Here is a 27,348-nt window from a genome sequence, read left to right on the forward strand (position 1 = left end):
AACTAATGCTCTCCAACGCATACCAAGTAGCCTGACCAACAATTTACTCACCAGTCTAAACAGGAATTGGGCTGGGACCGGGTTATTAAACTGGTAGCTAGTCTCAAGTCTGGAGCTTGTGGTCAACTTTGTTCACACTGAAAACTGATTTGGAGGAGAAAAAAGGTTTAAAAAAATTGCCATCCTCACCTCTCCCTCGTCAATGGCTTTGGCATACTCAGTCACAGAAGAGTAGCACGAAGGCCACTTTCCACACAACCTGAGGAGTGGAAACCTCTGGCAAGAAGCTGGGTGAGGGACAGCTCAAGAGCTTTCAACGGCAGCCGCGCTGCAAAGTCAGTTTCCCTTGGCAGCCGGTCTCCTTTAGAAAACTGCTGCCTGTTAGCAAGCCTGCGATTTAACCGAGTGGGAGCGAGGGAAGCGGGTGGATCCCCATCTCTGAACAGGACCATCGCTCAGAATGCAGTTGGGACCGCTCACCGACGAGTGGGTTTCTGACAGTAATCAAGACCTGGGTTAGACCTCACTTCCAGCCCAAAGGAGCACCCAAGCCTTTGTCCCACCACCCCAGGGACCCCCAATAAGCCCACTGCCTCAGGACTGTACCCCCGCTACCCCAACCGTCGTGTCCCGCGCCCCAGCGCCAACCGACGCTCTGATTTCAAATGTAATTGGGGGGGTGGGGGAGAAGACCCGCCCGTTCCGCCGCCTTCCAGAAACGTCCACCGCGCGCGCCCCTGCCCTGAGGGGACAGCACCGCCCTGAGGGGACACCACCGCCCTGCGGCGAGCCCCGAGGCGCGGCGGCCGCGGGCCCGGCGGGCGGGCGGACGGGGGGGGGGAACTCCCCCCCCCGCGCCTCCCCGCCCGCCCGCCCGCCGGGCCCGCGGCCGCCCCCGCCCGCTCGTTCGTACGGCGGCGCGGGCAGGGCCCGCCGCGCTACGGCGGGCAAGGCTGGGGCGGCGTCAGCGGGCGCGCGGTGCCGGCTCCAGGGCTTTAAAGCAGCGTGTAAGCTGAGATGCTACCACAGACAGCGGCGCGGCGGCGGCGGCCGCAGCAGCTCCCCGAGCCCAGACGGGCGCCCGCCTTTCGCCCCCGCCGCGCCGCGGGGCATGAGAGCGGCCGCCCCGCAGCTGTAGGTACCCCCCGGGCCCCATGGCGACGTCCCGCGCTGCCCGCGCCCTCCTGCTCCTTCTCCTCCTCTTCTGCCTGCCGGGGCTGCGGCGGGGGGCGCGGGGCGGCGGGCAGCGCCCGCGGGGTTGCCCGGCGCCGTGCCGCTGCGAGCAGGAGGGCATGCTCGTCCGCGCCGACTGCTCCGATCTGGGGCTCACGGCCGTACCCGCCAACCTCAGCGTCTTCACCTCCTACCTGTAAGTGCGGGCAGCCCGTGCGGGCGGGCCGGGGAGGGGGCAGCGGCGGCCGCCGCCAAGCCGGCAGCGGCGGGGCGGCCCCGCGGGAGGGCCCGGGGCCAGCCCCCGGCGGTGACAGGAGGCGCGCGGGGTGGGTGCGTTGCCGCGCCGCTGCCCATAGAAAACACCCGACTTCAAATAAGTTCCTAATCGCTTTTTAATCAGCGGGCGGATTGTAAAGAGTTTATAGGTATCTCGCTATCGCCGTGCCCGGTCCGGCGCCTGGAGGATCGCTGTGTGATGTGCCGTTTAGAGGGTAATTAAAAGCGATTGCAACAGCAGAAACTCGATTAGATCTGCAGGGACGTTATCTTCACCTTTGCTTCCCGGGACAGAGCTTTGAACTGCGGTTGCCGCTGACTTAATCTTTAACAGATCTCCCCTCGGGTTGAGGAAAAGCAATAAATAAAGCGAGCTCCCAGGAGGCGGGCAGCGGTCGGAGACCGGTGCGGTGCCCGGGCGGCCCCGCGCTGCCGCCGCGGCGGGCAGGTGGCTGTGCCCCGAGCCGGGCCCGGGCCGGCGCACGCGACCCCGCCGGAGCCCTCCCTCTGCCTCAAAGTACCCGCCTTACGGGGCATCCCCGCCGGGCCGGGCTGCGGTGCTTGGAAACTCCTGCATCTCGGGCGCGCTGAATTACAGCGTGTAGGGACAGGGACGGCGAGAACGGAGAAACTTTGTATTAACAAAAAAACACCCCAAACCGTGGGGAAACTTTTTGTTTCCTTCTCTTTGGCAGAGGGATGATCGTTTAGCCGCTCTTGGTTTTTTGTGTTGAAAGTGTTGGTGCACTAAAAGTGTTATTTTAGTGCCCTCCTTACTGATTTCATACAGTTCTTTGTGGTTGCATGGCCAGTAGCTTGTTAATTTAATACTTATCCTCCATATCCAGCATGCAGTATGTCAGTTTCTGAATGTGTTTGTCCATCTGTATATTTTGACATGCTGTTGAAATGCTTGCTACTATGGTTACTGTAAAGATGCTTTCACAGTATTGTGCGTCTGGGGCACTAAAGTGATAATTCTGAACTCATTTCTCTGTTAATACCATACTTCAAAGGACATAAAACTTATGTTGCATCTGGGAAAGTAGATGAAACTAAACTAGAAATGGCTTTTCAGTTTTAGCTTATTTTATCATAAACATTTCAAAGTCAAAGCTATTAGTAATGTTAAGAGGCAGGAGTCAGCATTACTGAATGACCATTTACAGTAGAGCAGAACTTTGGCTATACATAATAAAGATACAATCTTTAAGAAACATACAAAGTCTGCCACTGGTTTCAAAAGCAGCAGGTCAGGATTGTGGGTATACACAAAACACAATGTTTTTTGGTGCTTTGGAAAGTCCTAAGCAGAAAGATAGATAATGAAGGTATAAAGGCATACTTAAGTTGTGCATATCCTGTGTCAAGAAGTAGATGCCCTAAATTCATCGTTGCTTGGAGGAATGCTAAAACTGGAAAAACTTTAGAGAACCCACTGTTTGACTGTTTTATGAAGAAAAAGGGAACATAAGTATGCATGACGATATCAAAATACCACTGCTGTGGTCTTCTGCTGTTGAAAAGATACATACCTCCAGTAACCTAGTTCTCGGTAGGATTGTGATCTGGTCCGCGCTTTTGTTTTTAAATCCTCTTGTCCTTCAGCAGGGGAATGTCTTTCTCCAGTCAAGAATTCTGTGCTGTTCAGTACCGTACTGAAGTGAAAAAAAACCACTGTGGGACAGGCAGACTTTTAAATGACCAAGGCTGCACACAGGCAGTATAGCAGTGTAACAGACATGCGGCATAACAGTATAAAAGACTGGTTCATACACATAGGCAGCTACACTTACCCTTTTCCAAATTTACCAGGCTGTTATCCTTGGACTGATTAATTATTGCCTAATTATGCAGAGTTATAGCTCCTGCCTGCCTTCCATAGAGAACTGTCAAGTCTCATTTTCTGTAGATGGCTAAACAATGGCAAATTTTAAAACATGCTTGCTTGTTGCCTCCCTGAGCTTGGTAGTGGCCAACCAGACGCTCCTTGATTCCCCCCCCCCCCCCGAAAAACAGCAATGTCTTTTTTCGCTTTTACTTTTTACTTCAGATAAAAGCAGAAGATTAAAACTGTGTACTCATATTAACTCTCTTTCCAGCAAAAAACCTGTTGATTCCGTTCTTGCACAGTAGGCGTATCTGGCCAAAACCAGTCTGTGGTACTACCTTGTGTTAAGTTTGGGCTTTTAAAGTTTTTTCTAAATTTCTGTCAGTTTTATCTTATCTGGACACTCACATAAAAAAAAAAAGTAAACATTTTCTTGGTGCGCATTGGAAGTTGTGTGAAAAGTTGAAATGCTGAGGCCATTAAGGTTTGTTTTATGTTGGGACAAATGTGTACAGAGCATGATATGTTCTGGTGACTAAATTGTGCATGTTTTTTATGATGGTGCTCTTGCAGCAGAGCTAAATGTAGTCTACAGATGGACCTGCTACACATTTCTCCATTCTCATTTATATTCCCAGGCAGCAATTCTTGCCTCCCATCAAAAAATCTTTTTTATTTATGATTATGTGTCTGCTGCCATGAACTGTTAGACTTTTTAAGAGCAGACAAGGAGAACCCAGGAGTTTCTTTCCATTCCTTTTTCTTCATTTACTTTTAGGGTAAATAATGTACTCGGTGTATTTAATGCAATTTCTGTTGACATAAATGTGAATTCCATGTGCTGATGAAGGGCAGCACTGAGTCTCTGTTTCAAATTAAGAACATGTCACTTCCCTATCAGTACACAGTAAAAAGAAGAAGCCAGGATCTACAGGTCTTTTGCACATGGGACCCTCATTAATTCTCAAACCAAGCCTGTGAGTTAGTGAAATATTGTTACCATTTACTGTGATGTGGAAAACTGAGGCAAAGAAGGGCTTGCTCAAAGTTAGAGGTAAAGTTTATGACAAAGCCAGTAATTACAGACAGACTGCCTTATCCTAACTCCATTCTTCAACCACAGGCTCACCCTACTTCTCCTAAATAATTACTCATTAAAAATAGTGTAAAATCTGGCAGCTCCTGTTCAAGAATATTTAGTATGACAAGTATAAAAAAAAATCTGTTTTCATATCTCATGTGATGACAATATAGAAGATAGCTCTTAAAGATTTTGAGGGTCTCTGTTATGTGCCTGGATAGCACAGAAAAGTAAATTTATTATAAATGCCAGGGCTTTCTAACAGTTCAGATGCTGTACTCTTTGTGATCAAAAACTCTCAATGATAAACTTAGTGGAATATTTTAAGTGGAATATTAAGCAGAATATTTTCATAATGTGACCATCTTAGATTGAAAGACATGCATGCATATGTGTATAAATATTGCACCTATGGTACATTAACTTTTACATTATAGTTTACTTAATGAGTTATTTTGGGTTACAGGTTTTTTGCATTAAAAAAGTTTAATTATGAGTACATTGTGAATATGCATAGTAATTTGGGAAATTCTGATTCATATAATTTTTAATTCTTCATAGAAATAATTAAGAAAAAATATTTTTCAAAACTATGATAACATTGATAGTACTACAGTAAAACCTGTGAAGAAGAAACCAGTGCATATTATAAGGTTCCTAACATATCAGTCTTCAAATAAATTTTGGCCTTCTGCTTCATTTATTGCCATAATATTGTATTTGATGATAAATATTCCTGTAGAGCACAGTCAAAACTGTATAAGGTACCTGAAAGTGTTTTAAGACTACTAAACAGAAAAAAAAAAAAGACAAAGAATTTGGGAGGAAAAAAATTATTTACTTTTTGAAGGTTAAAAAGTATATTCCCAGAAATTAACTACACTTCTGAAATAGGAAAGATAGTTGTTTCTGAGTTAGGAATACCCAAAAACATTAAGACCAACCCTTTGGGGTAAATTGGCACTATTTTAGTCATTCTCATCTCACAGTGCAAACTCAAGTCTTGTCTGCATCTTCATCTAAGGTATCTTGGGAATGACCATAGTTTTTCAAAGAGATTAAACAGCAAGGTATCTTCTTATGAAGAAGTAAGCTTTATAAAGTCTCTTACAACTTCCAGATCCCTTGACAAGCTTTAGGTGTTAGGTAGTTAGTAAAATGTCTGCCTTTTCTTAGAAAGTACTTCCTTACATAGCTACAAACTGTATAAACCATTTTTGCACCTTTCTAGTTGAAATAAATTAAATGATTGCCATGTGGTTTCAGTTAATAATCTGAGTCTTGTCCCAGTTGAGAATGAAGGTGAATCCAGGTTCTGGATTTAGAATTTAGCGTTAAATCCCCCTTTTGAAAAGAAAACAGAGCATTTCCTCTCTACTCATGGCAATAGTAGGTATGCAAAGGTAAAATGTACACATGGATAAATTACAGGTACACAAAAACTGAAGAAGTAACAAACTATTTGAAGTTCATGTTTGCCAGTTTTCAAGGGATTTGCTTTAAATTTCGAAACATAATGTGTCAAATCAAAGTTAGTTTCTTTGTGAAAAATTTGGATTAAAAATACATTTAAGAAGAGAATATCACTCTTCCCACTTGAGAATACAGTGCTAAAAATAACTCTTTACACTGCTTCCTAAAGAGCATTGTGCTGCTCAGAACGGGGGAAAAAGGCACTCACACACTACCTCTCTCCTTTGTAGCATTTGCTCTGTGGAAACGCTGCATAAATTGACAGGGAAAAGGAAGCTGTCTTTAAGATGGTAGAATATAAAGAGCTGGCAGGGTGAAGGCACCTTCAATTTGGTTTGGTATCTGAAGTGCATAGGACAATTGGCCAGGCAGAGCGAGCCTGACTCCAGCTGAGAACGCGTGCACTGGGCTGACCTTCCCAGTCGGCATGCCAGCGGAGATTAGACTTTCCTCAAGTGCTCCCTTGTTAACCCAGTCTTTTCTCCGATGTCATTTGTCTTTCAAATGCTTAAAATTGCTACCAATTTTGCAGCAGTCCACATCGCTTTCTTTTATTCTGTTTGTTGGCCAAGATAATATTTCATCTGCGTGCACTGCTTTCTTAATTCTCTATTGGTTATTTAAATGGTCTTGATTAATACAATTTATGGTATTTTCCCTGACTTCCTTCCTTGAACTGTCCAGCAGATCTCATTCTTTTCCCAGTAAAAATCATGGTAAATAAGGTGTCGTTCCTTTGGCTCCAAGTAAACTGACTGAGGGCAGAACATGATGTGGTGTTTTTGACATACCAAAACAGCTTTAGACTTCAGTTAGAAGAAAATACCCTAACATCTTTAAAAAGAATGAGATGTGATCAAAGCATGCTTACTCCTCAGAGATTTAGCAATTCATGTGGCAAATCCTTATGCTACATGCTCTGTACTGTTTGCCGAGAAGACCTGAGAAACTTCTATACAATTTTACTGATCAATTTTTACTGAGAAATTTGATGCCTGGAGAATTATAAAGAAATAAATGTAGTTGGGGAGGGGTAGGGCCTGAAATGATGTTACTGTTACTTGTTGAAGGAGTGCTACCCCCTTCTCTCTCCTGGAATTGAGGTTTAAATGAAAAATGCACAAAACTAAGACAATGAACAGCTTCGACTATATATGACAGTAACTCATGGTACCCCTGTTTTTAGTCCCAAGAAGCGTGCTTTTTTCCTAAAAGCCTATGGACAACAGCTTGGAATTTTTGAATTAGAGACCTTGGAATGAATATTAAAGCAGCAGCACCCAAATAGGAATACCATCCTGGAAAGTCATTGCCATTTAGATGAAAAAGACCCCTGTAAGCTGCTGCTCAGAGAGATGTGATCACTCGAGCTGAGAGAGCACAAGCCAGCTAGTATTATACTAGGCACCAGCAATACCTGGAACTCCAAGCAGGAATGAAATGGGATAGCAGTGCAGATCCCCAGCAACTGGTACAGTATGTCCCCAGCTTGATAAGACCTTTGCTCAGACAGTGCATTCTGTATCACTTTCCAGTTTTATTATTTTGCTATGTTTTACTAATTTTTAGCTATGAGCTTTGGGTTTTGGGGGTGGTGGCCACAGCACTAAGGTCCATCCCAGAAAGGACAAGTTGTATTTTCATGGCTAGACACTGCTGCAAAAAATAATTATTCTGAAGTGTAGTGTTATCCAACAATGATAATTATAATAATAATAGTCAGCCACTCCCAAATTAAGATTTTATTGGTAACAGTTGGCTCTTAGTTTGGGCCCAATTGTATGATTTGGCTCCAGTCCTGCAAATACTTATCCAGATACTTAATTTTAGTGTCAGGAATGGTTCTACTGAAATCACATGTGCAAATGTTTGTCGGATCAAGGCCTTGAATAATTCTAAAACAATTATCCCCTTCCTCAAATATCAACTCATTTGTGTGGAATAGTTTCACTAAGATGTTCTGCTACACTGTCTCATTATGCAGATTGTTTAAAAGCCTTTCTTTCCACATTCTTCAAAATCTTACATAAAATGAGCATTTAGTTTCATCTGGAACGCACTGTCTTTCAACAGTATTAAGTTATGTAATTGCAATGAAGTAATTTTAAGGACATGTTTTTGATAAAAAATTGCTAGAACTTTTTGCATTATAGTATAAAATATAGTCTTGTACAGGACATACGATATTGTGTATGCGGAGATGTGTGTGTATAGATGGGCTTTGGGCAAATTAAAAAGTATCAGCCTAAAGCAGTACAGACAACTATAGCTCCCACCACACAAAATCTCTCCCCTCTTTTGCACGCTTGAATAAATGCTTTCTTTTTTATTGAGAGTAACCATGCTTACTGATGTTACCAAGCTTAAGCATTAAGTACTTAAGTAATGCAGAAGTATTTTCTGGTTTGGGACTTAATTTGTATAATGATTGTGTATAAACTTAACCCTTTAAGTCTTAGGATTTTTTTTGTGCTTGTGTCATACAACTTTTCCCATGAAAAGTGTACAATAATTTGATGCTGATATTTATGAAGGGGAAGTAGGAGGTAGAAAAGTAAAGCTGGTGTTTAGTACTACTACTTCTCTATTTTCTTCAGTTTTTTTGCTGTTAGTTGCTTTACCAAGCCCTTCAGACTGCTTTGCTTGAGGATGGAATAGTTACAGCACTGGTATTACACAGAAATAAAACCTTCCTAGCCCTTGTTTCTGCAGCAGTAGGCATCTTACGATGCCAGTTATACCACGTCTTCTGGATCCTGTGATAATATAAATGCTAGTCTAAGTGAATGAGAGAACAGACGTGAGGTGATGTCAGCATTAAGGGAAGTATAACTGCACTGATTTGGCATTCACTGCGTTTGTAAATGAGTCTCTGTGTACCCTGAGGGGAGAAGTAGGTCATAGCTGGCAAAGGAAGCAAGGTAAGACAAAGCTCTTTCATCACTGAAAGTTACCTGTTCTGAACCACCTTGGTGAGTAACTTGCCTTTGGGCTTGATCCTTGATCAGTTTGGTGTGGAGGCTGCCTCAGAAATTAAATCTTTCTCCTGTTGGTCTCACACATGATGAGGTTGCAGTTATGTTTGTGGTGGTGGGCAGACCAAGTTGTCTGGTGTCCAGAAATTAGATTCATCCTTATGAAGGCATAGAAACCAAAGTTTCTTAAACACCCTGGTTCACAGAGATTGCCATTTTGGAAGCATGAGGAAAGGTCAGGAACTGCTTATGGCAATAGGGAGTATGATCAGATAGCTATAGCTGGGATCTAGGTAGCGAGACCTTTTGAGTTCTGCTCCTGGATACAGTAATGATGTAGTTCACAAATTTAAGCAAGTCATGCAACTTTTCTGTAGTCTTACTCTATATATGTGATGGCTGGGACAACTATCTACATGTGAGTTTGACTGATTTGGTAGTGGCTGATAAATGCTGGAGATCTGTAGATTAAAAACACTTAATGAGGTGCTAATTATGAGTATGACATGGTAAAATAAGGTGAAATCCCACAGGATTTTCTTCTATTCGTAAGGATGTATGTCTGCCTTTCAGTTTTGCTCATGGCTGTCTATGTGAACTGAACTCTGTGATATGTAAGATTCTTACTGGAACAAGTGAAGTCTATGCAGGCGTCTGAAAGCAATATTTGACCTGCTGACAAGAAAATACAGGATCCATATGCTTGGTGCAATATGGAAGTATTGCCTGCACTTGTGCTGAAGTTGTGCAAAGACAAGGATTTGGAAGAGGACCAAAAGAAGTGCAGGTTCAACCTTGTGACCTGACAAGGGTCTCGGCGAGTAAATTCCAGTCCTACACTGTCCCTGCATAAAGCCTCACTATATTGACTTCAACCTGCAACAGGCACACACAATTACAGGAAGATTAACAGAGAAGCAAAAAGTGCATTGTGAAGAAAGAAACGGCAGATAGCTTGTGAATCTGTCTGTATCGGTGCTACAGAGTAGTGAAATGTGGCTGTCATCAGGCAGCTCAGCCAAACCCTCAGGAGAAGTGGCAGTAATGCAAATCACAGTTTGCATTAGTGCCATGTGTCTGCAATAGGACTTTGTAGGGTACAGGTACCTTGGCATAGTTATTATCAGAAATGTTTGTGACTAACTGGCCCTAGTGGAGATAACACTTAAGTATATAGCTGTGGTGGGGTGAAGAGTATGGGTTTGTAGTACTGCTGCCGGGTGTTTTTAAAAATTGAGTGTGGGGCACTGTGGAAGAGTAATTGGTAGCAGAATAAAGGGTTCACGTGGTGTTATTTAGGCCTAGCACTGAAAAGGGACAATGTCAAAGCTCACGATCTGATAATAGCATCTGGGAAGGCTGTAAGTTCCTCAGCATATGGAGGCTTCACGTTGCCTCTTACCCGTTGCCTGTACATACGTAGTGTGAACTGCCGAGTGCCAGAACTTTACTTCTTTCTGGCCAAGGCAGAAGATGTGAAAAGAAAGGGCAGGACAAGCATCTTGGAACATCCTATCTGCCTGTAGGCCAGAGACAGTATGGAATATAGCTGAACACGTTCTTGAAATCTTGAAGTACATGTTTTTAGAATAAAACAAATGCTTACTGAATACTGATAAGGTGAAAAACTTTCATCTAGAATAGAAAAAGCCATTGTGTAGAAACAGATATATGTGGAAGACTATTGTAGCAGAAGTATTTCTTAGGTTATTTGGATGGAATATTTAAAATAAATCATTATAGGGAATGGAGAAAAAAGACCCAGTGCCAAATTCATCTCTGCATGTCATTCCATGTGTGTAATTTAATAGACTTATGCCAAGAAAGACTTCAGGTAGTTTTTGCTCTGCTTATACTAATGGAACTAAATTAATTTTGTTGAATTGGTACTGCTAAACTAAATTTAATTTGAAAAATTTGAAGATTTTGTAAAAGCATTAATTAATATAACTAAAATGCAGCATTCACTTCAGTTTTAATGTGCCAACTCTTGATAGAAAAGCTTCTAATATGTCATTACTGTGCATGGTGTCTGTCTTTCTGAAATAAATAAAAGTCAAAATTTTTTTAGAAAAAAAAAGATTTTAAACATACAGCCAAGTGATCATTATTGCCTTGTTTGTGTCAGGATATAGGCTCTGGCAGGAAAGTTGTGTTGTGTCAGGGAGTTGTGGCTAACTGTACAGACTTCCCAGCAGTTTGAGGAAGGAGGGATTTTCTTTCGTTTTTCACTCTTTTTGTTGTCGTCGTTGACAGCATTCAGTGAAAACAGCAACAGATTTTTTTCTGAGGATGCTTACACAGTGCTGTGATACATTCATTCCATTTATCATAGACAGAAAGAACTGTCACACCAAATAGAGTTATCAAAATCACATTTCTGTACATATTGGTGCCTCAGCTGTTCTGCCTTCAATGGCTTTCTCCGGTCAATCCGTGAAGAATCCCGTAAACCTGAAGCCAGATGTGGTCTGTTTTCTACATTTATCATCCATCATAGATACAACATCTTGCAGTCATGTAGCTCTGTGTTCCTGCCTGTCTGACCATAGAGCAGTGCTGTAAAAGCGTCGGATTTCACAAGGAATTTGTAATATCCAGATTCACTGGATGGTATTATTTACAGTGTTGTATCTCTGTGTGGGAAGTATATAGGGAAATGCTGCATGCTTTCAACGTGGTGCTAGTTTAATCTATTCTGATAAGGGTTTGTGAAAACTAATTATGAGCCAATTTGGATCCCAATGAAACTAGAACTGAAACTCCTTTTGATGATACAGATTGAGCTCCTCGTATGTCACAGTTTTATTGTAGAGGGTTCTGTTGGGTCACGGTGAGTCTAATCTAAGGGAAATTACTCACTCTTTATCCAAATATCACCATATGTTGAGTACACAGATTTGTTTTTCATATTTGGTGAATGAATAATTACCTAAGTACACAATGATAGTAATTAATTGTAAATTACATTCATTAGTGGTTTTGATTATCTCAGCATAGAGAGCTTCCATTAAAGTGTTCACAGCTTTTATAAGGCAGCATTAAGGTGGTTGTTCAATAAATATGTACTGATCAAGATTAGACCAAATGAAAATAAGCACTCTGTGTATCATCATGTAACAGTATGAATTTGGTAAATGGATGGATGTCCTAGCCACAGAGAATAATAACAGAAAGACATAAAGGAAAAAAAAATACACTGTAGCAGCTAAGTGTTATGTCTATATTCTTTCAGTCAGTAATATCACTACTAGCATTAAAGATAAATGAAATACATACCTAGCTGTAACAGAGTGAAACAAAATCGGACATGAAATAAGCCTTCTGTTTGTTCTCTATCTGTAAAATGGTGGTGTTTATCAGAAACAATTCTGGCAATTAAAACATTTGGTAATCTAACATTTATTAGCAGGTTTAGACATTAATCTGAGTGTTCCTCTGTGCTATCAAGTCCCTTCACAATGAAATGCCTTGGACCAGTACTAGCCAATGTGACTCTTTAGAAGACGGGTCTAAAGAGTTGACAAAGCAACTAGTGTACTGGTATGCTGTTTAACTCATGGAGCAGCTCCTGGCGTGTTAAGCCAACTGAGGTCTTCAAACAGTGTGACAGGCAAATGCCTGAGTCAGTCCACTTGGGTGCAATTAGAGCAGGCCTGTTGCTACTGCAGTGACCTTGGGTGCACTTTGGGAACGCATGGTTCAAGACTATGTAAGCTGACCTGAAAGAAACAGCCCAGGGCTGCATCGGGTGGGAAGGATGACACAGAACAAAGAGAGCTCAAAATTTTGCTTTATGCACTATGGCACCATTATTGATGAAGGTGAAATATGAGGTGGAATTTCTCAGTAGTTACAGTATGAGAAAAAGTCTTTGAAGTTGCATACTAAGATGATTCTACAGTGCTGCTTCAGAGCATATTATTCTTGAGTAAGTATTTTAATGATGTAATTATGTATGTTTTTCACTTTTAGTTAAAAAAGGCACTTTTTGAATATTTTGTCATCTGTCAGGGCAAGTATAAAGAAATAACTGCACACAGAGGTTGATCTCAGTGCACAGGGGTTTAAATGTGGAGAAAGAAACCCCAATAACATTCAGATATTTGTCTTTTCTTTTACGTCATCATCCATCAGAATAGATAATGCAACTCATGTAAAATCAAGAGTTCTATTTCCTATGAATATTTTTTTATTTCTTTCATATTCATAATAATTTTGTTGACAGGGTTGTCTCTGACTGCCAGATTTAATAAAAATACATAATTAAATGTTCTGATAGGCAAGATGATTGTTAGGTTTACTGCTGGCATGACATCATAAACTAATTTAAAAATTGTTGTAAAGCACTTGTAGCACAGATTGCATTAACGTAATATATTGAGTATTAACATATTAACAAAAGGCACAATATTGATGGATAAAAATTCAAACTAGGCAAATGAAAGTACATGTTAGATCATGGAATAATGTCTTCAAACATATGACATGGAATAGACCTGCAATTTTCTCTAAGTAAATAAATAAATAACACTTAAGCTTCCAGCTGTAGAGAAACAAGTTTGAGATGTCACCATGTAAGTATATACATGAGGCTGAGTGATATTAAAATGAGTAAAAGGTTGTTTTTAATACCAGTTCTGTACCTCATGCTACTCTTTCAATATTTCACAAAGTGTGTGATGCAGTTGACTTTGAAAGATACTAATTAAGAAGTATTCGGTAAGGGATATTGGAGTAGAGTTTATGTTGCTTCTAAAATCCAGGCCTGGCAGGGGTGGCTAGAGGTACCTTTTGCCATTTTAAAATATTTTCCTTTGTAGGTTACTTAGGACACCAACATAGCTCACAAAGAAAGTAGAAAACGCCTAAGGCTGCTCTTTAGAAAAGCAGTCAGCTCATAGATATACTGGGAACTGTTCCACTAGTCAGAACTGTCAAGCAGAGAATGTAAAATGTCTTCCTCTGGCTTCTGAGGAGTTTTGCCGTATACCATTGCCTTGTCCTACGAGGGCTACTTAGAGGCAAGTGAGTGCCATACAGACTGATGCACAGCTGAGTCAGTGAAGCACTGCTCCCCAGTTCTGTTAAAAATAATGAGGATCTGTCAGAACTATCAATTTAGTTCAGTAGTTGAAATAATTGGCTTTTCTCGGATCTTAAAAACTTATATCTATGTTCTTAAACTTTCACATGTAGAAGACCTGACAGTATAGGTACAAGCTTTGCTAGTTCTAGGTAAAGGTCTCTGGTAAAATGATTGGGTTTATTATATGTATTATGTTTTCTGGAGTCATAAACAAATGCAGGCTAATGAAAATGTGTGCATCTTCAGGCTAATGATTTCAGCTGCAGTGCTTCTGTATAGTGCAGAACCTCCATACACTCATTGTCTTACCCTTAAAGTGTAAAATATATTAAGATATAGAAATTAGTGTGGGGGTTTTTTCAGTATCTGAATCTTTCATTCTGTAAGAGTGGAAATACTTTTGAAGTTCTGTTATACATTAAATTTTTCCTTGGGTACCAAGGTCTCCTGTATTCATGGGAGTTTGGCAGTTACATACTTTTGGATACAGCTGCAGACCTAGCTGTTTTGTATTTGGAAGGAAAGGCAGATCGTGGTGTGACTGGTGTGACATCAGGCAGTGGGGACTCTTACCTCCATATCATCTACTCAGTGCCTGGTCCCTTCCGAGTAAGTCTGTTTGCTATCTGCATCTCTAAGTGCCTATACAGCTTTTAAGACCTCTATCCTTACCATCTTTAAGCTATTAAAGTAGGAAAGAGATGCCTTACACCGGAAAACAAAGCTTTTTCAAGCTTCTCAACTTACTATTCCAGACCTAGGAAGAGGTTTTTCATAAGATTTTTCTAGCTCTTGAGTCTGAATTACATCTCTCACTTTTTAAGACATTAACTGATAAGATGAAGAAGATTATTTCCTTTCTAAGTTGCAGCTGGTAGAACACATTCAGATATTGTGTGTGCCTGTATACAGGCTGGGAAAGAGGTTCTGGCAAATAGTTGGGCCTTAGAATATTTATTTTTACATTAATTTTTATATGCTATATCATTTAAATGTCTGGCAGTCACGTTGGAAATCTGCAAACCTGTAAAACTTCATTAACAACAAGAGTATGACTGCAGGTGTACAGGCAGTAGAGAATAAGACAGCTGTCTAAATTTGATCCTCAGGTCACTGACTAGATTTCTGTCATGTTCCTAGGTCTGTCCTCTTTGTGGAAGTAGTTATTGTCAAATAAATCTGAAAATTGAGTGGTCTTGTTACCACAGTGAACTGTGTAAGCTCTGATAAAATAGAATCAAATTATTGAAGAGTCTACAAATTATAAAGCAATTAAAATGGGGAAAATCAGAGTTGAATTATTAGGCAACCTGTATTCTGAAGGGCAAAATAAGAGATTGCAAAATGGATCAGACCAAGGTGATGAAATCTATATCTCATTCTAACAGCAACCACGCCTAGCTGCTTTGGAGGATATTTAACTGCTACCTTATAAGTAAAAACAAATCACTGTGTTCCATGGTATTTTAATATACTTGTGAATATTCTTATTCCTGAGAGTACACTGACCCTTTCTAAATGCTGTCAAAATACTAATTTCAGCTGCCTCAAGACAACAGTTTTTACAGATACAAAGAAAGTGCTTTTTAAAGTATTAAATATTGATAGCTTTATTATTACAGGAATCTCTTTATTATGAAGAGGATTGTTTCTTATTATGAAAAGGAGATGTATGTATAGTCTAACCATTGTAATCATCTTCTCTCTAAACAAAACAGTCTTAATCTTTTTTTTTGTATGCTCTTATGGTAAGTTATTCTAAATTCCTTTAAATTAGAGTTCTCAAAATAAATAGTGAATGTTCAGTGAATACAAATTTTTTTTTTTTCAATTCTTTGCTTACCAAAATAAAAAATACAGAGTAATCAAAAATCAGTGCCATTGCAGAAGCCAACTTTGAGAGCCAATTTTGTTCTTTGCTTTAATTACTGTGCCTGAAAGGACAACAGAATGAGGATGTAGTGGGCATGTTGGGTTCGGTCAAAAGATCATACTTGAGGGTAAGTCATGAAATCTTATAACATTGATGGTTTAGTGAAAAAGTTGAGAAAGAGGGCAGGAAAAGCTTGATTTATATGCTTTATTTTCTGATATGTCTTACCTATACGCTTTCTTTTCTGGTCCCATCAGCACAGAATCTCCTCATACAAAAGCATAAGAAACCAAAATGGACTTTTTCTTGAAGCAGTGAAAGGTAACAGATTTAGGACTTGCTAGATCTATGAGGAAAAACAATTTAGGAGAGGTAGACCACCAACAGTGAACTTCCAAGGTGCCAGCATATGTACTGACTCCTGACACTCCCGGCTCAAGCACAATTGCAGATTTCACTTGGCAGGGCAGGGCACTGGGAAAAGAACTTGCTTTCTGCAGCTGAGTTCCTTGAGTAGGAGCTGCTTGTCTTTGCTAGTTAAGTTTCTGAATTCACAGAATTGGAAGAATTGAGAATTTTCTGTAAGATTGGATTTGGAATAGGAAACTCAGTAAAAATGTGCTTCCATATTAAGACTCCCTCTGCAACAGAGGTAAGATGTTCATGTTGGCTTTCCCCCCCTCAAAGCCAGTTGTTCCACCCTCCTGCTATAGGCTTCATCTCTTTCAGCTGTGCTGACTCAGCTGTTTGTTGGGCTGTGCTCCTAAGCAGATCTGTGAAATAATCCAGTTTAAAAAGAAACACATTTCTGGTCTTTGAAAAATACGTATCTCATTTCACTGATCTATTTTAGAAAGTAGCCACAGAAACAGCCGAACCAGCGCAGCTGAAGGGACAGGGACAACTGTTTGGAAGCTCAATGAGCAACTGAAGGGGAGTGGAAAACTTTTGAAGTACCCTTGTACCATTGCAGTTTCCAATGCAAAAATGAACATACAGAAAACCACAGGCATGGGATTTTCTTATCTTTGATTTTGGTGTAGTCATGTGCTCATTAGCAAAAGTCTTTTGCCTTGATTAACTGGGTATAGTTGATAAACATAGAATTTTGTAAAAATTCCATTGGAGGTGCTTATTATAGGCACGATGTAAATTCTTCAGACTATTCCAGTTGAGTCTAGAATTCAGCAAAACTGAACAGGTAAACATTCTCAGAGAACTTGAGTTCATTTACAGTGGCTCAATTTAGTTGTCAGCTGAGAGAAAATTTTCATCCAGACATAGCTCTATAAAAAAAATCGCACAGAGCAATTCTTGAGTTTGTGAGTCAAAGAAAGATGAGTCAAATAAATATGAAGTTTATACACCAAATAATTTCAAAATAATGACTGGGTAAAAAACTTTTCCAAAATTGGAAAGAAATATCCCCTCTACTCCATATCGAAGTACCCACAGGTAAAACATTTTGTCTGCTTAATGGCAAACTTCACCCAAGATATATATATCCTTAGCCTATAGACCACGCAAGACCATGTTTAAGAGAATGAAAGAAGACTTATCAGATATGAGCTTACAGTTGAAAATGCCACCTTACTCTGAAATAGTTATGAAGTATATCATTCAGAGCAGAACTTCAACAAATTATTAGCAATAAAACTCTAATTATTGCCCTATGGAGAGCAGTATGGCTTGTGTGTATATACTTGACATCTTTCTACCAGAATAATTTCATTCCTTTAGACACTGTGGCACTATTATGATGCAATAACAGAAAAAAAGCATTTAAGAAGTGATTGCAGCAGCCAGTTTCAAATATATTTGCTGGTTTTACCTTATTCCATATGCAGAAAGGGAATAGTCTGTTCTGCCTCCCAGCTGCCATTGCTTGCTTTGAAAATCAACCAAGTTCTGCATCCACAACCAAAAACAGATAAAAGTACGTCAGTCACATTTCATAGGTTAACATCTCATATATCACTTTACAAAAAAGAAACCCAAAAGGTAGACATGTTGGTGATTCTAAAAAACTTAAACCATTCTCCAATTTTACGTTTCACTTTTCTAAAATTCAGGAATGTACACTTGGGGCACTAAAGAAAATGTACCTATATACCTATGAATCATCTCATTGTGTGTCTGTTACAGTAGCCAGAGACTGCACTTTACATGAGACATACAACATGACAATGTTGATCAGAACTTTTTTTTGTTGCTAAGATCTGTATTTTAACATTTTCAAGCCAGTTCGGTATTTCTTGATTACCAAATAGCAAATCCCCCAAACATGTTTTATAATCTCATTCTATATATATAACATTATAAGGAGTTATATTAAACATACAACAAGGTAAGTAGAATCGTATTTTAAAACCTTGCTTTTCCTACATAGTGTTTAAGGCAAAGAAAACTGTTGCCTACACGTCTGTAAAAAGTGTTTCTTAAAATTGACTTTATTTGTTTTACAGTTTAGAAAACTCTGCAGGTAGCCTTAAGAGTCTGTTCAATTCATTATCATGAAATCAACAACCAGAGCTTCTTTCTGCCATTCCCTGGCAGGATTAATGGGTTTTGGCATGATTTGTGCATTTAACAGTGAAAGCTCTTGCTGGGTAAGCTAGCAAGCTTGACTAATTCTCAGTTGTGCTAACTTCATAAACCTATTTTAAGGTTTTAACTTGGACTAAAGATTAAAGGTAATGACTTCACGCTGCTACCTTTGAATATATGATACTCTAATACGATTATGGTTAATGAGTGTAAATAAAATATCAAATATATATTGTATGGTACGCATGTGAAAATATGTATGTAATGGATATTTTACAACATCCTGTAAACTGTCATTTTTGATGGTTTAAAATGAGATTCCACAAAACAATTGACGTATTAATATTAAAACACCTGCATTTATTTAAATGCTTGAAATAGGAAATGATACACAGAATTAGTAAACTCCATAACAGGAACAGATCATTTGTATTTCAAAACAACTTACACTTGAATCAGAAAAGTGAACAATTATGATGTGATTTGATTTAAAGCTGGCTTGCTCAGCAAAGCCATTTTAACCTGTAAAGCATTCCAGTTACTATTGGGTTTTTCACCTTTCCAGACAACCCTAGAATCAGTATTCAGAAAAGCCTAAAGAAAGGAGAAAAGAGAGGAAAAAATATTTTCAGCCTGTCTGACAAGAGTACATAAAAAGCTCATGATCAAAGGGTCTTAAATACACGTTACTGGTGTGACAAACAACATTTTTGTCCCTTTATTAGATTTATTTTTCTTCTGAAAACTGCAGTGGCCAGTGTATAGTTTGTGAAAGAAAGCTGGCAGGGTTGTATTCTTTGATTCCTAATTAACACCTTCAGTCTCAAAAGAAAACTAACAGAAATACCATAAAATGTTGCAGCTGCATTGTTATTCCGCTTGGTTGGTTTGTTAAAAGTCGGCTGGGCATTGGCAGCTGCAATAAAGGAAAAGCTCAATGGATGTTTTGTATTGTGCCCACTGAAGTGAAAGAAGGCAACCATTTTATTTTCAAATGGGCAGCTGCATAGTGATGTTTAAATGGAGCTAAATGTGAGATTTACTGTTAATTTATAGTAATTGGTTATAAATAAAGTAGCAGTATAGCTTGGCTTTCATCTATTAAAGCCATAGAACACAAATTGAAGGGAAATGAGTTATGAGGGGTAAAAAGTGAATAGTAAAATACCAGAGTGATAGAAAATGCTGCTTGAAGCAGTTACTTAAAAGGAGTAATGGTATTCAGTTTTGCAATGTAATGCAGCAGCCACCTTGGAAGCAACTAGCCAAGCCATTCTTTAGATCGTACTTGGAGAAGTAAAGGTAGACATTGCTTTGTCCCACTATAGTGAAAACCAAAATTTTAATGCTGGGATCAGAACTAAATGCAAGTCTGCCTGGAGAGCATAGGTTTGTATTTTGGGTAGTAGAACAAAGGAGGCATTTAACTCTGGTCAGATAAATCTCACTCACATTCAAAAAATGCAATTAGGGAAATATGTAAATCTAGATGTTTCATCAAATGCTAGCTAAGGGGTTACCAGTTCTTTCCTTGCACAATGACTGAACTAAAGAACTTCAGTGTCTGTGTAAGAACCATTGTCCCAGCCCCAGAGCCCGTTGGAAACAGAGTCCAGACTGGCCGTGGGAAATACCTACATATTTGACACAGGCCCCATTTCTGAGAGAAAAGGGGGTGGAATAGAAAGTATGGAGATTTTACTGTTGCATTCTAATCAGCCATGATCTGCCTAATTTGCTTTGATCAGGAAGATAAACTAATTTTCCTATAGGCTGGATAAAAGTAATTAGCAATCCAATGCTTTCATGTTTTTGAAAAGGGTAAAGAAAAGAAGAGCAGAAATTGTAATGGTGGGAGCAAAGTACCCCTTTTCGGCTCATCTGAAAGCATTGTTAGTTGAAAATAGGATGGTGCCATAGGAGAGAGGCCCTGGTGGTTTAATGGGCTGGGATGACATTGTACACCATGATCTATAATGCTACGCAGCTAAATGTTTCTGAAGATTAATTTCACATGAGTTTTAGTATATTTAGGTCCTGTTCTCTTTTATGGAAAAAACATATCCCATGTAAACAGTATGCCTGCCATTCTCTGAGGATGCTGTTTGATTTCCCCAGGCGTTTTGGTATCTTTCTCCACAATCGCAGTAGAATAATTCAGTGGTTAATTAAAGTCTGGATCTGCTGCTACCATAAGGCTTTAAGATGAGAGTTTCTAAGGCCACATAGTGAAATCAATAAACGCCATAGCCAAAGCCAAATTACTGGATAGCCCTGTCTGCTGATTCTGCTAGGTAACAACTGTGCGGTTCTGTGGGCCCGAACTGTGACGGTTAGCCGGACACATGCACTATGGTGTAGTACGCCTCAGCGAAGTTTTCTGCGAGCTGTTACTCCTCTTCTCCTTGGCTTTGGCCATTCCACTTAAGTATAAATCAAGATGCCTTGAAAGATACTAAGTTTCACTATAAAACCCTTAATATGCAGACATGGTGAAATGCCAGGGCACAGAACTGCCATCTTTACCCAGGCAAACAGTACTCATTCAGATAATCTTACTGAAGTCCATAGGCTGCAGAATCCCCCATTTTTTATCCCTGTCTTTAAAATGAAGATTGGGAAATATTTATTAGCCATCTTAACTAGTATTAAATTAAGACGCTTTCAAAGAATATGTGTTCCTGTAATTTTTTTATGTTTGACTGCTGCCGATCAGCAGTCTGGTGCTCTGTCAGCAGACTATGCCTATTATCATAAGCAAACAGATCTCTAAATTGTCCATCAGACATGACTTAGAAGAAATTACTGGACTGCATTGTTCAGCTTTTAGCTATCTCACTTTCACAAACTTGACTTACAAGGGTATAAAAGGTATTTTGGGGGGGCATTAGGGGCCTAAAACACCCATTCCTTGCGGAGGCCAGACAGACCTTCCGTAAGCATTAGGGCCTTGCATTTGTACATACTTTTGTGCTATGCAATAATAACACAGAGAAGAATCATGTAACCTTAGGCTGTGCTAAATGAAAGTTAAGGATTACGTCTTCTCCCAGGTTTCCCCATCTTTTGTATGAATTGAGTAGTTCAGCAGGCAGTTACAGCCAGCCTGCTTAATAATTCTGTCCACCTACCTCTTTGTATTTTGAAAGTTATATTTAAAAAGTCAGATAACCATAAGGACTCTATTTATCATTTGTGTTACGGTTGTATTGCAGTCCACAGCCATAATTGTGATTATGGATCCACTGTGTCAGGAACAGTTAAAATACAGAGGCAGGCTCTATAAAAGCTTTCATAGGAAAAAAACAGCTATTTGTGATGAATGGGAAAACCATTTTATGGTGTGGATAGAGAAACAGGGGCATATGTTCTATCTCAAAGACGCTCCTATTAAAAAAATAATATCCTTTAAAGACTGAGTTTGGAAAATTAATTTCCCCTGCCAGCAAGTTGCATTGAATAGTGTTTGGGGGGGAAAAAAGTATGTTCCCATATGATAGCACTCTTAAACTGAAGTAGATAACAGATTTTTCAGTTGTCTTTCTACATCCTAAAATATGTTGGCATTGTGAACATCTGCAGTATTTGTATTCCAACCCATGTGATGTCAGCTGCAAAAGCTATGTTAGTTTGAATGTGAGAACACAGTCACAAAAATAAAAATTGATGGAAGAGTTATAAAGAAAAGTAGAAGTATCCATTGAAATACCACTGAGAGTTGCGGTTAGCCTGGGAGTCTTTATTGGTTTTGCTTAAGGAGGCAGCACCACCTCATAGGTAAAACATTGATCTGAGATTCAGATCTGTATTTTCTCCTGTTTCCTTGTTGCATTGCTTAGTGCCACAGCAAAAGTAGTTCATCTCCCACTCTACAGTCTCCTCAACTCCTAAATAGTAGTTAACTCTTTCTTTATGTTGTTCTTTGAAAAGTATTGCATAATTAAATATTGCTGTACAAAAAGTGCAGGAGGGAAAAGCCAGCAAGCACATAATTACTTTGGCCCAGAAAATTCTCCCCCCACCCCCTGCCAATACACATCATTCTTGGGTAAGGGTGGGCAGAAGTTGCTCCCTTGGCACTCCCAAGAGAAGAGATAGCAATTCTGTCTCAGACCTTTGAATTACATCACTTTTTCTGTAGGATGTGAGCTAGGGTGCAGATTCCTACGGCTGTTATGCACAAACCTGAGGAAGAGCAGGGGATTGCTTTTGTCCCTCTTTTCGAGTTGCACAGAAATTAGTTTCCTAAATCCTTAGAGTTTTTCAGAATGAAAACCATGAGGAAATCAGAGGATCTGTGACTCTTACAGTAGGAAGACACTGACCCTAATTATGAAAGTTGTCCTTTTTCCATAGCGTTTTGTTCATTACAAGGCTGAGGGTTTTCAAAATAACATTCTTGTGCTAATATGGAAACAGATGACTCTCAAAATGGTGCAGAAAAACAGTTTTACAGGAATACTTCACACTTTTGTGATATCACTCGTTTCTAGTCCCAAAGGATTCAACACACATCTGAAGTCACATCTACATAGAATTTTTTAGGAAGATGTGTGTGAGCTCTGCCCGTGTTCTGAGCCATCTGGAAACCATCAGCAAAGCACTGGGCCTGACCTTACCTGAGCACTAACCTTACCAAAAAGGATGGTTTTTATCTAGAAACACCTAAGGATCTGCATGGGAGAGAAACCTGCTCCATCTCATTGAACCTAGAGGAGTCTGACTACAAGATAGAAACTCACATGAAGCTGGGCTCCCTTCATGAAACACATCCTGAGTTACAGAGAAGAAAGATTTCAAAAGTCTTTAAGCGTTGTTACAGCCTAACTTGCATTCACTTTCGTTAGGGTTTTACTAATTTTTATTAAATCATTCTTACTAAGTATTCTGTATTTCTAGGAAGACGTACCTATTTATATTTTTATAAAACAAAGCCCAACAATCACGCCACAAGTCTTAACATACACTGACGGAAGTAGAGACAACTTCTCAGTTTCCCACATAAAGAAAACTAGTTTCTTTCATTAAAAGAAAAGCTTGAGTAAGCAACCGGGCATTACAGTATGCTTCAGATGTCAGAAAACTTAAGTTGTATTGGTGCAGAGAAGGAATCAAGGAAGCAGTTTTCTTCATCTAATTTCCTTGCACCACTGCTAGTATAAATATTGTGCATACATTTTATCTTGTGATTTAGTTGCTCCTGAAGTGATCTGAACTAGTATTCAGCTCCAGATTCACATGCTGATCTAAAATGCAGGTGTCTAGAGTAAGCAGCGTCTCACTCTCCTAACAGTCAGTATAGTCCTAGTCATTGGAGAGCATTGACCAAAAAAAGTCACTTAGCTGAAGATGAGATAAATCTTTCTAGGTTTAACTGATTACACTAGGAGCCCAGAAGCCTGTTTCACATGCAGAGAGCTGACTTAGGGCTGTTAGGAGCTGAATCCCACTCTCAGAGGTCAATGCAATTGCCTAAGCATAAGTATCTATCTAGTGCGCTCGATTTGCCTTAGGGTATCGTAGCTGGCCTTCAGCTGTCCCTTCAAAAGGCAACAGGTCTTGTTATAGGTCATAATGCTATATTTTCCAGGCCCATGTGGATGTCTCAGGTAACCGAGGATGTTTCGAATGACTCTAGATGCCTATGTTTAGCAAACTAAATGTGAGTCTCCATTCTTTAATGCAGCTGGAGCTTTATTTAGATGCTCGCACATACCTGCCTTATGCCATTTAAGGTACTCCAGGTTATCTGAGGTGTCTCCATGGGGTACATATGGTAAGGCCTCTACAGGAAGTGCATCCCCTGCTGTATGGAGAGTGTTGGTTGGAAGCCAGGCAGGATACCCTAAGTCATCTCAAGAAGTGACCCACAGAGAAAAAAATCTGGCCTAGTTTACTTTTAATCAGTCAAGAGCCATGGCATAGTTCCCCTAGAAATCTTCAGGACACGTGGAGAATTGCAGTATTATTAACACAGTAACTCGGGGTGGGGGGAGGGGGCAGGTTTGGAGTAGAAAAACCCTCCTGTTTAAACTTGTGTGATGGGCTTCATGTTAGTTTTACAGTGAGTTGGGCTGAGCGTGATGATCTGTTATGCCATATCCAAGTTGCAGAGAGTTTTCACATTTAAATTATGAGGTCTCTTCCACTGATAGCAAAAAATGGGTGGGACATGTCCACATAGGTGGACAATAAGGCAAATGAAAGAAGCAGATGCAAGGTGTGCCCTTCAGCCATAGTTCATGTGATTTCACATCTATAAGTCTTTGACTGAGCTTCTCCCTTTCAACAGTGCTAGAGAGAAGGATAATCTTTGTGTATCCTTGTGAGGGATGTCCAGTGAACTTCACTGATCCCCAGGTTGGGTGTTCTTGACGTTCACAGGAAATTGTCCAGTATGGTGAAAAGGTCGATTTGTTCAAACAAGGAGATCTATCTGGATTGGGGGAAATTTGACAGGGGTTGGTTTTGGGGGTTTTTTTTAAGTATTAAAAAATTTGCCTAGCATTGTGTCACTGGCACCTCATAATTTGCCTGGAATCTCCAGTGTGTGATCTTGTTCTGTTTTTCTTCTTTTCTGTGATGCATAAACATTTTGACCTGATTATTTCAATAATAAAAATAATGAAAAGCCTTGTGCCCTTCAAAATAGCTCATACCTTGGCTTTGGTATAACTTACTGGATGCAAAATGAGAAAAAAAAAATAGAAAGGAGAGAACACAAATGTTATTAGGATCTAAGAACAGCCTAAAGAGTTTGTGTGTGTACGGGGCAGAGGCTCTGAGGGTTTAAAGTCTGTCCATTTGGTTTATTTGGAGAAAGCTAAATTAATACAGTATTGCCCTAAAATCCGAACACAAGGCAGTATATGCCATATTATAAATTGTTAAGCCTTGTAAATGTGCAAAGTTTTTATAAAATATCATAAAGTAAAAATGTTGAATAATGATTTTTATAAAGTTCTTGTCTCTACTTTTAATATAAAACAAACAAAGTCTTCTGACATCTGATTAAGGGAAATTTTAGACTGTTTCACTAGATAAAGCAATCAGGTTGTGCTTTAATCAATTTCATTGTTGAATTAGAAGAAACATACCTTCCACTCTTAAAATAGTAATGTAATTGTAAAGTTGTCAGTCTAGGGTTCCTATTTGAACTGATTACACTTGATAAAAATAACAAGCCATGACAAATAGCGGGGCTAGGTTTCAGTAATTCACTGAAGAATGTCTCTACCAAGTCTTTGTGGCAAAATGTCTTGTTTGCAGGACAAATGCAGAGTTGAAATAACAACCCATGAATACCACTGGTGAAATGGCTATGTACACAAGGTGAATGCTAAAGTTTTCCCTTCTGAATGGACCTTTTAATCCAGGCATTATCTAGGCTCTGAAAAAGTCTTCAGTGGCCTTACGTACAGATTAATGGGAAAAGCTGAGACTCCGAGTTGGGCTATTTGCAGAAACAGTTTTCAAGATTTACTGATGGTTGACAAATGCCATTTAAGCTTTCAAAGCCATCAATATGCTATTGAAAGGGATTTAGAGGGAAATCCTCCCACTATAGAAGATGAGGACTTTGAAGGATCTCGGTGGAAGCCCTTGGTCTCCCCACCCCTTCAAACCTTTCACTGGCTTCCTTCAGCATATAGAGTCCTGAAACGCGTGGCTATGGGAAAGGGGGGGGAGGTCCCTTTCAAAGGCATTTGTCTATAACTGAATGTGCCAATCTGCTTTTGTTCAGGCATGAGAACTGAATAGAAGTGTTTCCAGAAAAAGTCTCTTGTGCTCATGGTCAGCTTTTCAATAGGCTTTCTGCTAATAGATTTTTAATATGGGAGCTGGAAATGGCAAAATACAAGTTTGAAAATTTTATTGAATTGAAAAATTGGCCAGAAAAGGCTCTCTGCCCTGTAGTATTTGTTAACGACGCTACCATTTCCTTCTTTAACACTGACTTTTAAAGAAAAGTAACCTCATACATTATACATGTGACAAGACAAATCACCTGAGCTTTGAATTTAATTATTTAAAATAATGCCCTGTCTTTTTTCCACACACATTTTAAAACCTGTTTCTATGTTCTTTCTTTTCTCTGGTTATTTAAAAGCTCATTTTCAAACCACATGCCTTTATTAAAAAATGTCCATAGGTTAGAAAAAAAGACACCTTAGATGATCATGTTTTTGTTAAAAGGGTTTTAATTTAAGATCAGGATGGCTTGAAGTCCTTGTTTTTTCCTGGGCTGTGCTGAATCTGCAGGATTCAAGATGAAAGTTCTGAAGAGCTTAATAAAATTGCACAAATAAAAAAGTGGCAGAACCCACTAGACAGTTTTGGAGAAAGGATCTCTCTGGAATCTCTGGTGGATCATGCAAGGATATACTGGGGCTTTATTCAGGAAGTTCCAGACGGGTTTGTGTTTTTCAGTCAGAAAGAATGCCTGTAAAACCCCCTTTGCGGTCCTTTTAATAGCAACAGTATTAATGCATGTAGAACCATGCAGTGCTGTCTTCTTCAGTCTGCCTCAAGTATGTGAAAGTTGAGATCCACATGCCAAGACCATGACTGAGAGGGTCATCCTTCACCTGTCTAATCTTCACACCACTCCCCACACGGGATGGGAGAACGAAGCTAGCCTGTGGGCTGAGGTAGTCTCTTTATACCTGTGTGTGGTGTGAGGAGCAGCACCAGTCTGCATCCCACCAACTCCAAACCTCCCATGAAGGGAAGGCAGGGCTGACTGGATTCTGCAGAGTGTGGATAAGAGGATAACACCTCTCAGCAGAAGACCTGCTTCTGCTTAGTGAGTGCCTTGACTTTATTTCTGTCCTATATTTAATTTCTACCTGCTCCATTTTCAAGCTGGCATCTGTTCTGTCACCATTTGGGGGAGGAGTGCAGCAATAGCAGTATGTGGCAGGTACTGTCTTGTGCACTTTTGTGCAAGGTGAGACCAGTAGTGATCAGCAGTTGCTGTCACGTAGGAGGTGGGCATTGCTGTATTCGTTTGTGCTACCTGTTCATTGC

General features: G+C 39.8%; 1 protein-coding gene across 3 annotated transcripts in view; it reads left to right on the plus strand.

Annotated features, from left to right (window-relative positions):
- Window positions 1–950: 950 nt before the first annotated feature.
- LGR5 (leucine rich repeat containing G protein-coupled receptor 5) overlaps window positions 951–27,348 on the plus strand; it is a 91,818-nt gene continuing 65,420 nt past the window's right edge. For 2 of the 3 annotated variants that reach the window (XM_076332962.1, XM_076332972.1), the window contains exon 1: window positions 1,256–1,369. In XM_076332962.1, the coding sequence (XP_076189077.1) occupies window positions 1,293–1,369 (77 nt within the window). In that variant the 5' untranslated portion in view covers window positions 1,256–1,292. Of the gene's footprint in view, window positions 1,370–27,348 lie in introns of all 3 variants that reach the window. The other variant, XM_076332952.1, reaches the window with a different exon arrangement.

This window comes from Aptenodytes patagonicus, chromosome 1 (genome assembly GCF_965638725.1).
Source record: "Aptenodytes patagonicus chromosome 1, bAptPat1.pri.cur, whole genome shotgun sequence".
NCBI lineage: Eukaryota > Metazoa > Chordata > Aves > Sphenisciformes > Spheniscidae > Aptenodytes > Aptenodytes patagonicus.